This window comes from Culex pipiens, chromosome 3 (genome assembly GCF_016801865.2).
Source record: "Culex pipiens pallens isolate TS chromosome 3, TS_CPP_V2, whole genome shotgun sequence".
In the NCBI taxonomy this organism is placed as follows: Eukaryota; Metazoa; Arthropoda; class Insecta; order Diptera; family Culicidae; genus Culex; species Culex pipiens.
In genome coordinates this window covers 91,524,894-91,540,583 of record NC_068939.1, presented here as the reverse complement: position 1 = coordinate 91,540,583, position 15,690 = coordinate 91,524,894, and the positions used below count along the sequence as shown (strand labels likewise).

At 38.3% G+C, this 15,690-nt stretch overlaps 1 protein-coding gene across 3 annotated transcripts; it reads left to right on the top strand.

Moving 5' to 3' along the window:
* Positions 1 to 7,181: 7,181 nt before the first annotated feature.
* LOC120427787 (peptidoglycan-recognition protein SD-like) lies at positions 7,182 to 13,811 on the top strand. 3 transcript variants are annotated; one of them, XM_039592711.2, is made up of 4 exons: positions 7,182 to 7,926; positions 12,795 to 13,064; positions 13,120 to 13,458; positions 13,521 to 13,811. In XM_039592711.2, the coding sequence occupies exons 1-4, from the start codon at positions 7,914 to 7,916 to the stop codon at positions 13,721 to 13,723; spliced, it is 825 nt and encodes a 274-aa protein (XP_039448645.1). In that variant the 5' UTR covers positions 7,182 to 7,913; the 3' UTR covers positions 13,724 to 13,811. The 3 variants fall into 3 exon arrangements, with proteins under 3 accessions (XP_039448645.1, XP_039448644.1, XP_039448643.1); XM_039592710.2 differs by lacking the exon at positions 7,182 to 7,926 and adding an exon at positions 8,110 to 8,275; XM_039592709.1 differs by lacking the exon at positions 7,182 to 7,926 and having other exon boundaries at positions 12,617 to 13,064.
* The last annotated feature ends 1,879 nt before the right edge of the window (positions 13,812 to 15,690 follow it).

Genomic DNA, 15,690 nt, shown 5'->3' with positions numbered 1-15,690 from the left:
GTTGGTCGCGGTTTTTTAAGTTCCGGGATGACATCCGTAAAAAAGAGTCAAAGGCTGATATTGCACAAGATTGTTGAGCATTTCTCGAAAATCCTTGTCTACGCCACGGTCACACAGAATGATGAGTATCTTCGTTTCTTATCGCTGTTGGTTTATGGATGAAGTGAGGAAGTACGTAAATTTACGGCTACAGCTGGGATAGTTAGTAGTTCGTGAGTTAACATGACTTGAATTACAAAATATAAGAAAATGAGTTTCATTGTAGAAAAACATCGAAATCGTTACTGCCGTTTGATTTCAATTTGATATTCCCTCTTTTCCTGCTTATCGAATCAGGCTTTACTGCGCAGTTTAAGAAGATTTAAGGATCGAATCAAAGATTTCAATGTAGGGGAAATATACCCTTTCTAATCAAACACCTATCTTCGTCATATGGAGAGTTTGATGCTAAATTAAAGCTCCAAAAATACTATTTAGGCTATAAACTTACCAGCAACAGCACCGCCTCAAGTAAGCACGCAAATTTATGCCATTTACTGGCCAAAAAGATCAACTTTAATGCACTTTTGATCATAATTTCTATTTTGCGAGACCATTTCTCATCATTTTGTTGGTACACACACCCACACGCAAGATGAGGGCTTAACTGCTTAACGAAAGTCGCCATCAATACCCTTCACGTTTTCAAAGCGCTCAAGATATGAAATTGCTTCCAACTACCGGCAACATGTTCTTTTGAACATTAGTTAGTCACTCACTTGAAAAATAATCCCGAAACATGTAAATAATTAGCACGCTCCATAAAAAAAAACAAACGCGCCAAGTCTTTTGATGTTTGGATTTTGACGACCCATTCCAATCGAAGGCTGAAGAAAACCGAGCGAGAAGCGTAAGCAAATAAAGAACAAAGGGTGGCAAACAACACCACCAGCAGCGCCTGTTGGAGTGAGCCAGTGATGCCAGGAAATTTTCTCTATAAATGCTACTTTTCGCTTAAAATTTCATCAATTTTGGCAGCACTAAGCAGACCCAAAAGAGCGCTGGAAGAAAAAAAAAGAACTAAGCTGAAAATAGGAAAATGGGCGTGGCCCAATGCACTCGACTGATATTTTTTTTAAATGCTTGCAAAAGGAATAGCATAACTTTTAATAAAAGTGAAAATAAACAGAAATGTTCACACAAAGTTGCTCTACTAGTTGGTGTACTTGGTTTTAGTAAATTTCAAGGAACACTCCAGATTATCCAGCATCATTCAAACACGACCGCTTATTAGGCTTAAAATGGGAATATTTCCCCTATATCAATTATTTTGTAATTGTCTGTTCTACTACTTTGGAGAACGTTGTTACACTCTAAAAAATAATCCTGCAAAGTTAGAAAAAATGCTCGAAACGTAAAAAAACGAAGTTGACTTCATAGCTGTCGGCCACCATTGCTAGTACCAACCACTAGTGTCTTCCTTTTTAACTACAAGGACTTCGCCGCCCTGGGCTCCTAAGTGTATGAAAGTATGGCACGGAGCGACGGCGCCGAATACCCATATTTACACAAAGAATTTTAGAGCGCCCACCGCGGGATACGAACCGGCGACCTCTGGATTGTGAGTCCAGTGCGCGGTCCGATTGATCCACACGGGCGGGACAAAGTTCAATTGAAAATTTTTGTTCTAAATAAAAATATGAACCCTCTGGGTTAATTTAGATTCAAAAAGTAAATCTAATCTAATCAAATATAATCAGACACTAGCGCAGCCAATCTTTCGAAGGGATCCTGGAGAGTGCCTAAGGTTAGATGACGCCTAGCACTCTTCTTGTCATTTATTCACATTTGTAGGGTGCCATTGCATTAGAATGCATTGAAACAACACAAGCGTTAAAGCGGCCAGGCCTACTGCGTAAAGCCGTATCGCAGAGATGACTCGTAATAGGGGGATGGCGTCGCTATTTTTAGACCACGTTTTCCACTTTTTCTCATCGAAACCGACTACTTTATCGACTTCATTTTGCTGGGCGAGATAGGACGCCGTCTATTTTTAGACGATGACTCAGCACTTTTCCACTCTTGCACTTAAAAAAACCAGATATCAGCACGATGTAACGCCACGTCCCTATTGGGTTGAGCACTGAGTGTTCGAACAACAACACAATTCTGATTCGACAGGGGAGGAAGAAGCGTGGGGACACACCACCATACGCTCCGAGATTTAGTTGTATTCGTTGGGAGCACCATGTTAAGAAGGTTTGGTACTCCGGGACCCTCTGGGACGGGACATTGTATTTCCACTACACTATTTGCCGTGGTTATAGCGCCACAACTCGCTCTCTGTAACAGTATTCCTAATTCCAGTCCACGCTCACCAAGTCGTCATGGCCTAGTGCACATCCGTGGAACTCTGAACAAATTTCTGCTCAAAAAGTGTGACGAGAAATCAGTTCATGAGTGTTCTACGATAAATTTGTCCTGGATGATTTCTCAGCACACTACGATCTCATAAAAGAAAATGTATACCAGTTAGACTGACATTCGTGGCAACGAATCAAAACAAACAAGCTCATCACGATTTGCACCTTTTTATCAACTAAAAATTGAGTGAAAATGTGTTTCCGTTAAAATGGCCATCACACGCAATGTTAAGCGTTTTGCGTTTTGCGTCTTCCATAAACAACCAGCTTAACAAGAGTACAGATTGAAAGTTGAAAAAAACTTGGCCTGGTGACATCAACTAAGACAACAGAAGTGATCACTTGGAGGCACATTTAAAATTGCTTCATTGAACCATTTGTTTTCAAATAACTACCGTACCTTTCAATGGTAATGTTTATTTCAGTTCAACTTATGTCTTCTTTGTACAAGATTCATAAAAATAATGCTCGTAACAAATCCAACTATCCTTAACTACCGGAAAATAATCCATTCAGATGGCACTTCTCTGGTTCTCGATCAAGTGATGTTCACACTAAACATTTTTCATCAGATTTGTTTTATGGAAATCCGTTTCTTTTAGGACGCAATGGAATATGAACGAAAATGGTTCCTGAAGATGGACGGAAACTTGTAAACATTGGAAAATTGTTTTTTTGCATGGCCAGCTACGATGTTGTTTTCTTTTATGTGTATAACAGTTTATGCCAGTTTCTATCAGTCAAGGGGTTCTAAAGTTGTGTTTCGAGTTATTTGCTCAGGCTGGAGAAAAAATCGTGCTGTTGATCAACCCCTCGGTTAAATCTATTATAAAATCTGTTATAAAAGTTGGAGCTCTCCACCGCTAGAGGCAGCACTGTATAAATCCCTCTTTTTGAATCTCAAGTTCTACCGATGTGCCTAGTGGTTAGCATTTTTGCTTACCGATCCAAAGGACGGAGGATCGAACCCCGGCTCGAGCGAGTTTGATTTTTCGTTCATATTCATCATTTCAAATTGATGTGTTCTTAACTTTCTCGAACCCAGAACAATTTGCTTACAAAGCGAACACCGTAACCAGTCAGCCACGGCCGCTCCCTAATGTAATGTAATTAAGTAGGGGAGAGTGGGGAGACTTGATCCCCGGGGACACTTGATCCCAAGCCTGTATCTCGTCAGCATGTGGGTAAAACAATTAGCTTTGTTCTAGAAAGTTGTGCGAAATTAACTAAAACTCATTGTAGAAAACAAAGAAAAAAATTAAAAAATGTTTAGATTCAGTTACACACATTTTTCTAAAACGAGCTGCAAAAAACTTCCAAGAGATTTTTTTTTCTTTGTATTGATATGTATAGAAAACACTCAAAATTATTCAAAAAAATATTTTTTACACATGAATTGTTTGATAAACTTATCAACTCCAAACCCCTTACGCATTTGATGTTAAATTTATCGTCATACTATTTTTACAATCAATTGGGTCCTAAAATTAAGCTTAAATTTGTGATATTATTGTTCACAACGATAAAGCTTACTTTTCTGAGTACAATGACCCTTTGAACGACCGCAAAGGATTTAAAATGGATTTTTAATTCAATTTTTAAAAATTAACTTCACGGCCCTTCTTGACAGAAAAGGTCCAACTTGACAGCTCGTTCCAAGGGGACCATAGTTGATCCATCGAAAAAATGTTGTCTTGTCAATATATATTTTTGCGTTAAAATGAAAAAAAGTGATCAGAAATGGGTTTTAATCGTGTTTTTTACCGTTGTACATAAAAATTGACATAGGGCTTTAGTACCCAATTGTTTAAAAAAATGCGTTTAGGGAGACTTGATCCCTGCATTTTTACAGTCACTGGAATCAGCCTCAAGATTAATTAATTGAGCTGGGTTTTCATACATAGTTTCCTTTAGTATAGTTGTACATAACTTACTGCAGTTTGAACCATTTTTCAAAAGTTTCGTAAACAAAAATTTGCAGCTTTTGTAAACATGCTTAATTTTGGTCTAAAAAATAATATTTTAAGTTTTTAAATATTTAACATAATAAACTTGTTATATTTTGAACTCAAACGTACAGGTTTTATGTGAAATTGCTGTAACTTATAGAAAATTAAAAGTTTGGATGAATAAGAAACATTTTGCTTAAGATTTCTTCAAAATGTTGAAAGGGGGATCAAGTTACCCCTAACATTTTTAAAATGCCGGTTTAAAATATTTTTTTAAAACGCTTGGCATGATTCGAAGAGTTCATCTGATGAAATATCCTTATTAGCCAAACACAGATGAATGTTTAAGCTTTCAATTAATGCAAAAAGTTTATAGTTTTGTGAGAAATTGACAGAGTTATGTGCGATACAAAAAAAGGGGATCAAGTCTCCCCACTCTCCCCTAATAAAAGTAAATAAACTTAAAATGAAGATTAGAAATTAAATACTTACGGAATGGTAAAGAATCATACTGACCGTGGTAGAGAAATGTTCAAAGTACTGCTAGAAGACGTTTCATAAAAAAAAGTTTCAAAAATTAGTTAACTATAACTAAGAAAATGTTGATAAATAGCATTATTTTTATATTCTCAAAGTGTCATGATTTTCTCCATGAACATGAATTCAAATGGGAACACAGAATGCATTTTCAAATTCTTTGGACAATATTCCATTAGAAGAAGGTAAAATAAGTTTGTAAACAATAAATATTATGTGTTTTGAAACATAATTTAAAAAAAACTTCAATTTTATAGGCATTTTTAGTAGAACAAATTTCATACAAAATGTGAAAAATTTTGATTCGTGCTTTGAATTCAGTTTAAAGTGCAAAATAAATTGTCATCTTTATAAACAAAACTAGTTAGAACGAATTTCAAACAAAATTACAATCTTTTAACAATTTTACTTAAAATTTATAAGTATTTTGTAAAAAAGCATATAAACTTAGTTAACTAAATATAAACATTTTTTTTTCTTAAAACTATATCAGCAACCTACAATATAAAATTTGAACACATTAAATCTGATTGAAACAAGACAAACGATGACTATCAAAGTCACCCCGGGATTCAAAACAGGAATTTTCAACGCAACTATTATTTTTAAACACTATTGAATTTTTTGTTGTCAAAATAGTGCATGGACATTGTGTGGCCTACCCAAGTACATGTTTTAAAAATAATAGTCTTGAGAAAATTTACATTTAGATTTCTTATATAGCATACGTACACTACAGTAGAAAAGTGTTTAAAGTACTTCATCAAGAACTTTTCATAATGTTTTGAAAAGTGTAAAGAGTCGATTAATAAAATAATTTGATTAAAGTTTCATAATTTTCTCATTAAAAATAAGTTTAAATTGGAAAACGGAATGCATTTTTTGATTCTTTGGACAATTTCCCACAAGTAAAAGATAAAACTAGTTTCTAAATAATGAATTTTATGTGTTTTTGCCTTCCTCACCTTACTAAGAAGAGGTAATAAAATCACTCGAAAAATGAACTTCTTAATACGAGCTCCTAGACTCACCTTCACGTATACATATCGACTCAGAATCAAAACTGAACAAATGTCTGTCTGTGTGTTTGGATGTGAGCAGTTCTTTACGGAATCGGTATTTTTTCTTTAATTTTAATTTTTGTATTTTTTAATCCGACTGAAACTTTTTTGGTGCCTTCGGTATGCCCAAAGAAGCCATTTTGCATCATTAGTTCGTTCATATAATTTTCCATACAAATTTGGCAGCTGTCCATACAAAAATGATATGTGAAAATTCAAAAATCTGTATCTGTTGAAGGAATTTTTTGATCGATTTGGTGTCTTCGGCAAAGTTGTAGGAATGGCAAACATGGGCATTAATTTTAAAAAATGAAAAATTGCTACTATTTTCAAAAAAGTTACCTAAAAAAGGCTATAACTTGAAATCGGTGAACTTTATCAAAAATTCACTTAAGAACTTTTGGATTGCAAATTCGATTTTACATCGAAAACTTAAGTTGAAAAATTTTTGCGACCAATATTTCGATTTTTTGAAAAAATCTGTATTGTTTAAAAAAATCGTAACTCGGTCAAAGATTTTTTGCCCATTCTGGAAATTTCTGAAAAGATGGCATTTGATGTCCTCTAAAACATATCAAAAAATAAAAAATAAATAAAAATTTGTTTTTTTGCAAATCAAGTTTTAGTGACAGAAAGTGAAATTAAAAATCACCATTTTTTTCCGTGTATCATTTTTTTTCAGTGTAGTCCATAACCATACCTACAACTTTGCCGAAGACACCAAATCGATCAAAAAATTTCTTCAAAAGATACAGATTTTTGAATTTTCACATATCATTTTTGTATGGACAGCTGCCAAATTTGTATGGAAAATTATATGGACAAACTAATGATGCAAAATGGCTTCTTTGGGCATACCGAAGGCACCAAAAAAGTTTCAGCCGAATTAAAAAAAAAAACAAAAAAAAACGAATGGCCGAAATCTCAGAGAATTTCTCATGTGGATTTTTAATGGAAATATTATACCTATAATTTTTATTTTCTTATCGGCGATCGTATTTATTTTGTTTTTTACAGCGTTTCATATTTATTAGGATTTAGAGCGTTTTATAAAATTATGTGAATGCAAAACTGCAAATTTTTGTAATGCTTTCGTAATGCTTCAGAGCGAAAAGTAACGCGCCACTATATTTGCTATAAGCTGACTATTCACCGCGAGAGATAACTCGCGCTCACCTTCTCCACAGTACAAGAACCATCCAGAGGGACGTCTAGTGAGAGTCTATCAGTGCATTTCACCGATGCAACCTGCGCGCACCGCAAACGATCCACACTTCCGAGCAACGCTAACGCTAAACGCTGAACAAATCAAATAAAACCAACGACGCGACTCCCGAGAAAGTGCATTCGATCGTAAAGCCTGGTAGTGCACGCGAGAGAGTACGAGAGCAATTGCAATTCAACACTTCGAGCGATTAACTACCGAACATCGATCGATTGCAATCGATCGGAACCATAATACAGTATTGTGTGTGTGTTCGCGCGGTGGGGATCTGGTTGCAGCCGTCAACAAGTTCAAAAGTTTATCTCCGAAGGCAGCGTACGGAGTGCAGCAACAGTGCGAATTGCCCAGCGATCGGCAGTACTATCGGACGGCTGTACACAGCGATTCTGGCGGCAGAATGTGCAAATCGGTTCTGGCGTTCTCCGATGACAACTTTGCACGCAGTGACTAAGAAGCTGGCGGTGCGGGAACCTCCCTGAGTGCGAGTTTGAGTGATTGTTTTTAAGCGTTATTGTATCAATTAGTACCAGTGAAGCGGGTCCAGCGACCTTAGAACTTTAGGGGAACTTTCCCCACCCGAATCGTTGGTTGATTTTGAATGTAGAAGATCAAAGTAGCCGGGGCCAACGTAAGCGGTCAGGTCCTCTGGTCAGCCTGGCCAGCAACAGCGTTTCCCGTAACATCTGACGTAAGGTCTCCACTCCAGTTCCAGGAATCGCCAGTCAACAGCACTACCATCATGTACACCTCAGGTAAAAGTCTAATCGCAGGACGTCATGAGCGTCAAGCGCTAATATTAGCATTCCGATACGGTCGAGTAGGCCGTTAGGCTGTGTTCTCCAAACCCGACTTGGATGCACTGCTCTCGAAACTGATAAGACTGATAACGGTTGCAGCCGCATCGAAGGATGCTGTGGCGATAGTTGAAGTCTGCGGCCGTGTAGGATAAAGCCAGGCTTAAGTTAGTGTTGTTCAGCTAGGAAGATCGGAGCGCGTGCGCGGATTTGGATTTCGTTGGATTAAATCGGTGCACTCTGGATTGATCGCCGAAGGGACGTCGCGTTGGCATGAACCAGATTGTGCACGCAGTGGTCGCTCACGGTACACATTGGTAATATATTTGAGCAAAGGTGGTAGGACAAGGAAAGTAGGGCGAGATTGTTGCATTTCGACGAAACTTTCTTTGTTCGGAGAGCGAGACTATGCTCAGATAATGCGTTGTGGAACAAAAAGATGTGGGTTGTCGTAATTCAACAACAAGAGCAACTTAAATTTAAAAAAAAATATTATTATTAAGTAATTTATTTTCTTCATTGAAATTTGTTGAAAACAAACCCTTTCTAGAGTTAAGAGTGATCAAACTTTTAGAATTTGAAAGGTGTTTCAAGAGTACCTTGTCTGCCTGTGTGGAATCCAAAAGTGGATCAATCGGACCGCGCACTGGACTCACAATCCAGAGGTTGCCGGTTTGAATCCCGAGGCGGACGCAAAAAATCTAAGTGTTAATATAGGTATTCGGTGCCCTCTCCCCGTGCCATACCTTCACACTTAGGAGACCCGGGAGGCGGAGTCTTGTCGCAAAAAGAACGATACACGCCTGTGGATCCGTTGACGAAACCACAAGGTTTAAGAGGGCCATATAATAAGGTGTTACGTCGATTCTGTTTTTTTTTTTCAAGGGTACAGCCATTCCACATATTCGGAACACCCACAAATTCGGAACACTTTTGAGATAATTTGTCAATAGCATGCCAAATGTATCTTTTCTGTCGACCTTACTATTTTCAGGGACCTTTATTTGGACATTCTATTGCTATTTCACTAGTAAAAGTAGTATTTTTTAAACAAAAAACTGCATCTCAAGACTATTTCATTCAGAGCAGCAAAACACTGCCTCCAAATTGCCTGTTCCATAATTGTGGGATGTTATTGTGCCTCCCACAATTGTGGAACACCTGAATTTAACTGATATTTTCACAAAAAAAATTATCAGACCATTCATAAAACATAACTAAGCTTGAGTTTCGTTGGGTCCAGTGCGTGAAGTCATTATTTTGTAAAAATTATGTACTCATGGAGAGAACCAAAGTTTGTTTACATCCGTAAGAAAAAAGTGTTCCGAATTTGTGGATTTCAAGGGTCAAAGTTTTTCTTCAAAAACTTGATATAAAAGTCAAATTTTGCAGTTGCTCGATACAGCATTCGAAAGATCACAAGAAAAGCTTTCAAATGAAGGTAAAAGCGAATCATTAAGTTCAATTATCGATTTGCTATGATTTTTTGAACATTGGCCGATCTGTAAACTGTTCCGAATATGAGGGATGACTGTACCTAACCTTAAGCTCAACATTGAAAAGTCAATTAAAATAACAGCTTATTTGAAGTCACGGACTGTTAGAATTGGGCCTAAGAGAAGGTTAAAACCGTAGTAACAGTTCAATAGGGCGAATCTGCGATTGTAAACAAGCAGTCTGGGGGTTTACCGCCGTAAAAATCAAGAGGGCGGGGGATTTTTACTTCGGATCACATCTATAATCCCAAAAAAATCAAAATCACCGCCAATCTTCGTTACACAACTGTCAAAAATCGAAAGATATGTAATGTTATCGGAAATCAAATGTGCTTTCTAATCTGCTATAACCCAGAGAGCCTATGAACAAGAAAATTATCTACGGAATCGGGGGCCTTTCTTAAGACCAAAGAAGCCATTTTGTGTCATTGGTTCACCCATACAATGCTCCATACATTTTTTTCAGCAGTCCATAAAAAACATGGTGGCTGAGTATTCGAAAATCTGTATTTGGAGGAATTTTCTGATCAATTTGGTGTCTTGGGCAAAGTAATAGTTATTGATGAGAATAATTCTAAAAAAGAAAAACTATATGTACTTAGAAAAACCAATTTGTCGATTTTTAAGAAAGCTTATATTCACAAAGAAACCTTTTTCTTGAAATCCGTATTTTTCAAATTTTTGCATTTTTTATATTTTTTAGGGGACAAAACCCACTACTTTTGAGTTTTAGGGAGAACAAAGTTGTCACCGAGCTTGGATTTGATTTTTCGAAGAAAAATGTTTTTTTGAAAAAAATATAAATTTTAAATCTTAATAATTGTCTAGTTTTTAATTAAAAAAAAACAAAAAATCCTCTAGAAAAACATATTTTTTGAAATGATGTTCTTGATGCCAAAATTCAAAACATTACATTTTATCCAAGAGATCAAAAAACACAGACGATTGCTTTTTTAACATTGAAAATTGAACCATTAGTTGCTGACATTAGAAAATGAGGGTCTGTTTGGGAAAGAATTACAAAACTTCAAGAATTCCCAAGAATTCTCCTGTTTTTTTTTTTCTTTAATTAGCTGTATCAGAGCAAAATTCACTCTTCAATGTTGCTTAGGGAGCGTTCTTTTATTTCGTGACGCAGTTGGGGGGAGGGGGGTCGGAGGCCGTGTTACGCTCCATACAAAAATTTTAAAATTTGTATGGAAATATTGTTACGCGGGGGGGAGGGGAGGGGGTCTGTTGCGTTACGTAATAAAAGAACGCTCCCTTAGAGATTTCTCTATGAAAATTTTCTGAACTTCTTGACAGAAAGCATCGTACTTGACAGCTCGTCCCAAGGGGACCATAGTTGATCCGTCGTAAAATGTTGTCTTGGTTGTTGTCGGTTGTACATAAAAATTGACAATAGAGCAGTTCTCTCAGATTTCGGTCATCCGATTTTTTTTGTATTTTTTAATCCGGCTGAAACTTTTTGGGGCCTTCGATAAGCCCAAAGAAGCCATTTGCATCATTAGTTTGTCCATATAATTTTCCATACAAATTTGACAGCTGTCCATACAAAAATGATGTATGAAAATTCAAAAATGTGTATTTATCTTTTGAAGGAATTTTTTCATCGATTTGGTGTCTTCGGCAAAGTTGTAGGTATGGATACGAACTACACTGGAAAAAAATGATACAAGGTAAAAAAAAAATTGGTGATTTTTTATTTAACTTTTTGTCACTAAAACTTGATTTGCAAAAAAACACTATTTTTAATTTTTTTTATTTTTTTATATGTTTTAAAGGACATCAAATGCCAACTTTTCAGAAATTTCCAGGTTGTGCAAATAATCTTTGAGCGAGTTATGAATTTTTTAATCAATACTGATTTTTTCAAAAAATTGAAATATTGGTCGCAAAAGTTTTTCAACTTCATTTTTCGATGTAAAATCAAATTTGCAATCAAAAAGTACTGTAGTGAAATTTTGATAAAGTGCACCGTTTTCAAGTTAAATCCATTTTAAGGTGACTTTTTTTGAAAATAGTCGCAGTTTTTCATTTTTTTAATTATTGCGCATGTTTGCCCTTCAAAAAAAAATTGTTTACCATGTATCATTTTTTTCCAGTGTAGTCCGTATCCATACCTACAACTTTGCTGAAGACACCAAATCGATCAAAAAAATCCTTCAAAAGATACAGATTTTTGAATTTTTATACATCATTTTTGTATGGACAGCTGCCAAATTTGTATCGAAAAATATATGGACAAACTAATGATGCAAAATGGCTTCTTTGGGCATACCGAAGGCACCAGAAAAGTTTCAGCCGGATCAAAACATACAAAAAATAAAATTGAAGAAAAAAGACCGATTTCGTAGAGAATTGCCCAATAGGCTTTTGTACCTCATTTGAAAAAAAATTCTCGGCGGCAAATGGCTCCAAAGTTGAGAGTTTTGTCCTTAAAACATATAAAAATACGGATGTTGAGAAATTACTTTTTTAGTTGAAAAAAACTGGATTTAAAAAATCGGCTTTTATCCGAGTACCTATTTTAATAAAAAAATCCCCCTAAATTTCACAACTTTGCCAAAGACACTGAATCGATCAAAAAATTCCTCCAAAAGATACAGATTTTTGAATATTTACAACTACAACTATAACATATTGTGTTCATTCGTTCATTGAAACAGTTCATCATGTGAGTGGCCTATATGGACAAATGACCGTCACTTAGACATCGAAACTTGGTGGCGGTTACGGCAAAGGCGCGGTTTAATATGCTAAAGGTCTTGGGTTCGAGTCTCGATATCGGTATTTTTTTAGAAGGGTGCACTTTTTGGAAAATGAACCCATGAGTATAGAACTCTCGCCATTTCGGGATTTAGAAATTCGGATTAGGAGAAAATGACTGTCATGCAAAATTAGCTTAGGCCGTAGCAAATATGTTTCAAATTCTTTCTTCAACAGGAAATAAACGAATGTATTTTAATTGCAAACTTATGCAATCTATCAGTTTGAAAGCAAAATAAACATCCCATTAAAATTAGTTGTAACGATTAGTTGTAATCTATACATTGCAATCTTATCAGCCTTGCTGCACCATCTAGCGTGAATGCGTACTCCGGCTGAAACTGTAATCCGACCGCCGACAAATACAGTCTCGATCATACGATCTCCAACCGCTCGCAATGCTAATACTGCTCAATTCCCAGCTGGTCCTCACCGTCGAGCGGCATTTCGGGCAAAAATGTTGCTACTCTGAGGAGTCCCTCGCCGAGGACACTTCCCGCCTTGAGCATTCGCTGGACCAGTGTTACGACCGTTGTTACAACTTTATCCTTTCCGTTGCAGCCCGAACCGGCGCGGTGTGCAGCTCAAAGCGCCTGCGGAGTCCAATCTTCAGAAGCAACAGCCAAACTTCCGAGTACGATGTGGAAGCGGCGGCAGGCGAGCGAACTCCACTGCTGTTCACGGCAAAGATCTCCGGCGTAGAGTCCGTCGACGAGCATCGCCACCGACAGCTGCCTTCGGCCCACGCAACCGCCCTGTTTGGGATTTTGGCGTTGACTCTGTTCCTGCTCGTTGGAATCATCATCGCCGTGTACTTGCTGCTTCTGCAAGGTGAGTACTGGACTTTGGTACGGAGGAAGATGTGACGACCCGTTTCCCATTTCAGTTCCCCGCCCCTGGCCGGTCTCCCATCCGTTCTACCTGGTCGAGCGGCAAATGTGGTGGCCCTACTCCGAGCCACTGCAGGCGTCTCCGCTGAACAAGTCTTCCGTGCTGAACGTAATTCTGCTGCACACCCGCAGTGAACCCTGCCGGGATCAGTCCAGCTGCACCCAGTTCGTGAAGCAGGTGCAGAACGACACCTGGACGCGCACCGGAGCGCACATTCCGTACAACTTCCTGATCGGTGGCGACGGCAAAACGTACGAGGGTCGCGGCTGGAAGGCACAACACGGCTTCCCGGACCTTCCCGGCCGGAACGACACGATCGTGGTGGGAATCATCGGTAAGCGTGGGGGGTGACTATCACACTGTCTGAAAATACTTGATCGAAATTTCATCTTTCAGGAACGTACAGCGACCGGCATCCGGATGCGGTGATGTACGCTGAGGTGAAGGCACTGCTTACGGAGTCAATCCGGCGGTTCTACCTCTTGCCCGGCTACAAGCTGTATGGAGTGGTGAACGGGTCGCAGCCGGAGAACGACGGCAAGGCACTGTACGCGGAGTTGCAACACTTGAAGCACTGGCGGGGACTGATCAACGTGTAGTGAAATTTTGTAGTTTGAATTTTTAGAGCAAATTTTTAACGAATATTTTAGAAAAATGAAATAAACTGTGATTGGAGTTTTGAAATTTTTAATTTTTTGGGTGATGAAACCCACCATTTTATTTGAAGCTTGAGCGACGATTCAAGCAAAGCGTTCATCATACGATCCGAGGTACACAAACTCCTCCACAACTCCTCGGTCCTATTCGAGCCCTACGGGGCTCAGTTCCTCCTGCCAGCAGATACTTCGCCTTCACCACATTCACCCTCAATCCAATCATGCTTCAAGTCGAACTGCTGCGCCTGAAGCGACATACGTACAAAACGCTGCGAAATCTTGCGAACTCTGTCATCGAACGGGCGAAAAAGACGTTTCTCGGTGGTCACCTGGACGCAAACATCCCATCAAAGCTGCTCTGGACCCGCGTGAAGAATCTTGGAGTTGGAAAAGACAAATCATCTCAACCATGTGACCACGATCCCGATTAAGTCAATCGTATGTTTCTCTTGAGCTTCACACCAGCTGAAACTAGGAACGCTCAACACGCAAGAACACTGTCATCTCAGTACAATTTCTCGTTCCGCAACGTTCAATACTGGGAGGTCGTCAACGCCATCTGTGAAGTAAAGTCGAACGCCGTAGGGGTGGACGATTTGCCAATCAGGTTTCTGAAAATCGTGCTGCCACTTGTAATCCAACAAATGCCCACATGTTTAACCTGTTCATCAATACCTACATCTACCTTTTCCAACCATTGGAAGCATGCTAAAGTTCTGCCCCTAAAGAAAAAACCGAACTCAAACGACGTGACGAACTTGCGACCGATCAGCATCCTATGCTCGTTGTCCAAAGCATTTGAGAAGCTTCTCGATCAGCAAATGGCGAACTACATCGACAACAACCATCTTCTAACAGAATATCAGGCAGGTTTCCGGAAGGGTCAAAGCGTCAAAACTGCAGCGCTTCGCGTCCACGACGATTTGGCGTCCACAATCGACAGGCATGATGTTGGGGTAACTACTAATCCTGTTGGACTTTTCAAAAGCTTTCGATACAATCCCCCACAACAAACTGCTGGACGAGCTGGAAACCAAATTCAACTTTTCTTCGACTGCCTTGAACTTGATGAACTCCTACCTACGAGGACGGAAGCAGACAGCGTTCTGTGATGATCGCTGCTCAGATTGTGCTGAGCCAACATCGGGCGTCCCGCAAGGATCAATAATCGGTCCTACATTGTTCTGTTGCCACATCAACGATCTACCGAACGTTCTCAAACACTGCACCATCCAATTGTACGCAGATGATGTCCAGCTCTACATCCGTGGTGTTTAGAGGTGGGCAAAACCGCTCTTTTCTAGAAGCCGCTCATTTTTGTTCGCTCTTTTGAACGGCTCTAACGCTCTTTTTCAAAGTTTGGATAAAAAATGTTTTTTTAAGAATCGTGGGATTTTTTAAGTTATTTCACATTGGACTTTTATAAATTATTTGATAAAACAAATTAATACTGAAAACGAGAAGATGCCTTTGGAAACCATCTTCGTGGTCTCTTTGTCAAGATTTCTACTCGAACCTTAACATTCGAGTAATTGAATGGCATCCAAACTTAAATCTAGGATGCTGGAAAAATTGTTTTAATTGGGTACTAAAGCCCTATGTCAATTTTTATGTACAACGGTATAAAACACGATTAAAAACCATTTCTGATCATTTTTTTTTTTCATTTTAATGCAAAAAAAATAAATTGACAAGACAACATTTTTTCGATGGATCAACTATGGTCCCCTTGGAACGAACTGTCAAGTAGGAGCTTTTCTGTCAAGAAGGACCGCGAGGCTAATTTTTCAAAATTGATTTAAAAATCCATTTTAAACTCTTTGTGGTCGTACAAAGGGTCATTGTACCCAGAAAAATAAGCTTTATCGCCGTAAACAATAATATCAGCAATCTAAGCTTCATTTTAGGAC

Coding starts and splice junctions, on each gene's coding strand:
- LOC120427787 (XM_039592709.1), top strand. CDS start 12,632: ATGCTAATACTGCTCAATTCCCAGCTGGTCCTCACCGTCGAGCGGCAT. Junction 13,065..13,119: donor GTACTTGCTGCTTCTGCAAG/GTGAGTACTGGA, acceptor TTCCCATTTCAG/TTCCCCGCCCCTGGCCGGTC. Junction 13,459..13,520: donor GATCGTGGTGGGAATCATCG/GTAAGCGTGGGG, acceptor TTCATCTTTCAG/GAACGTACAGCGACCGGCAT.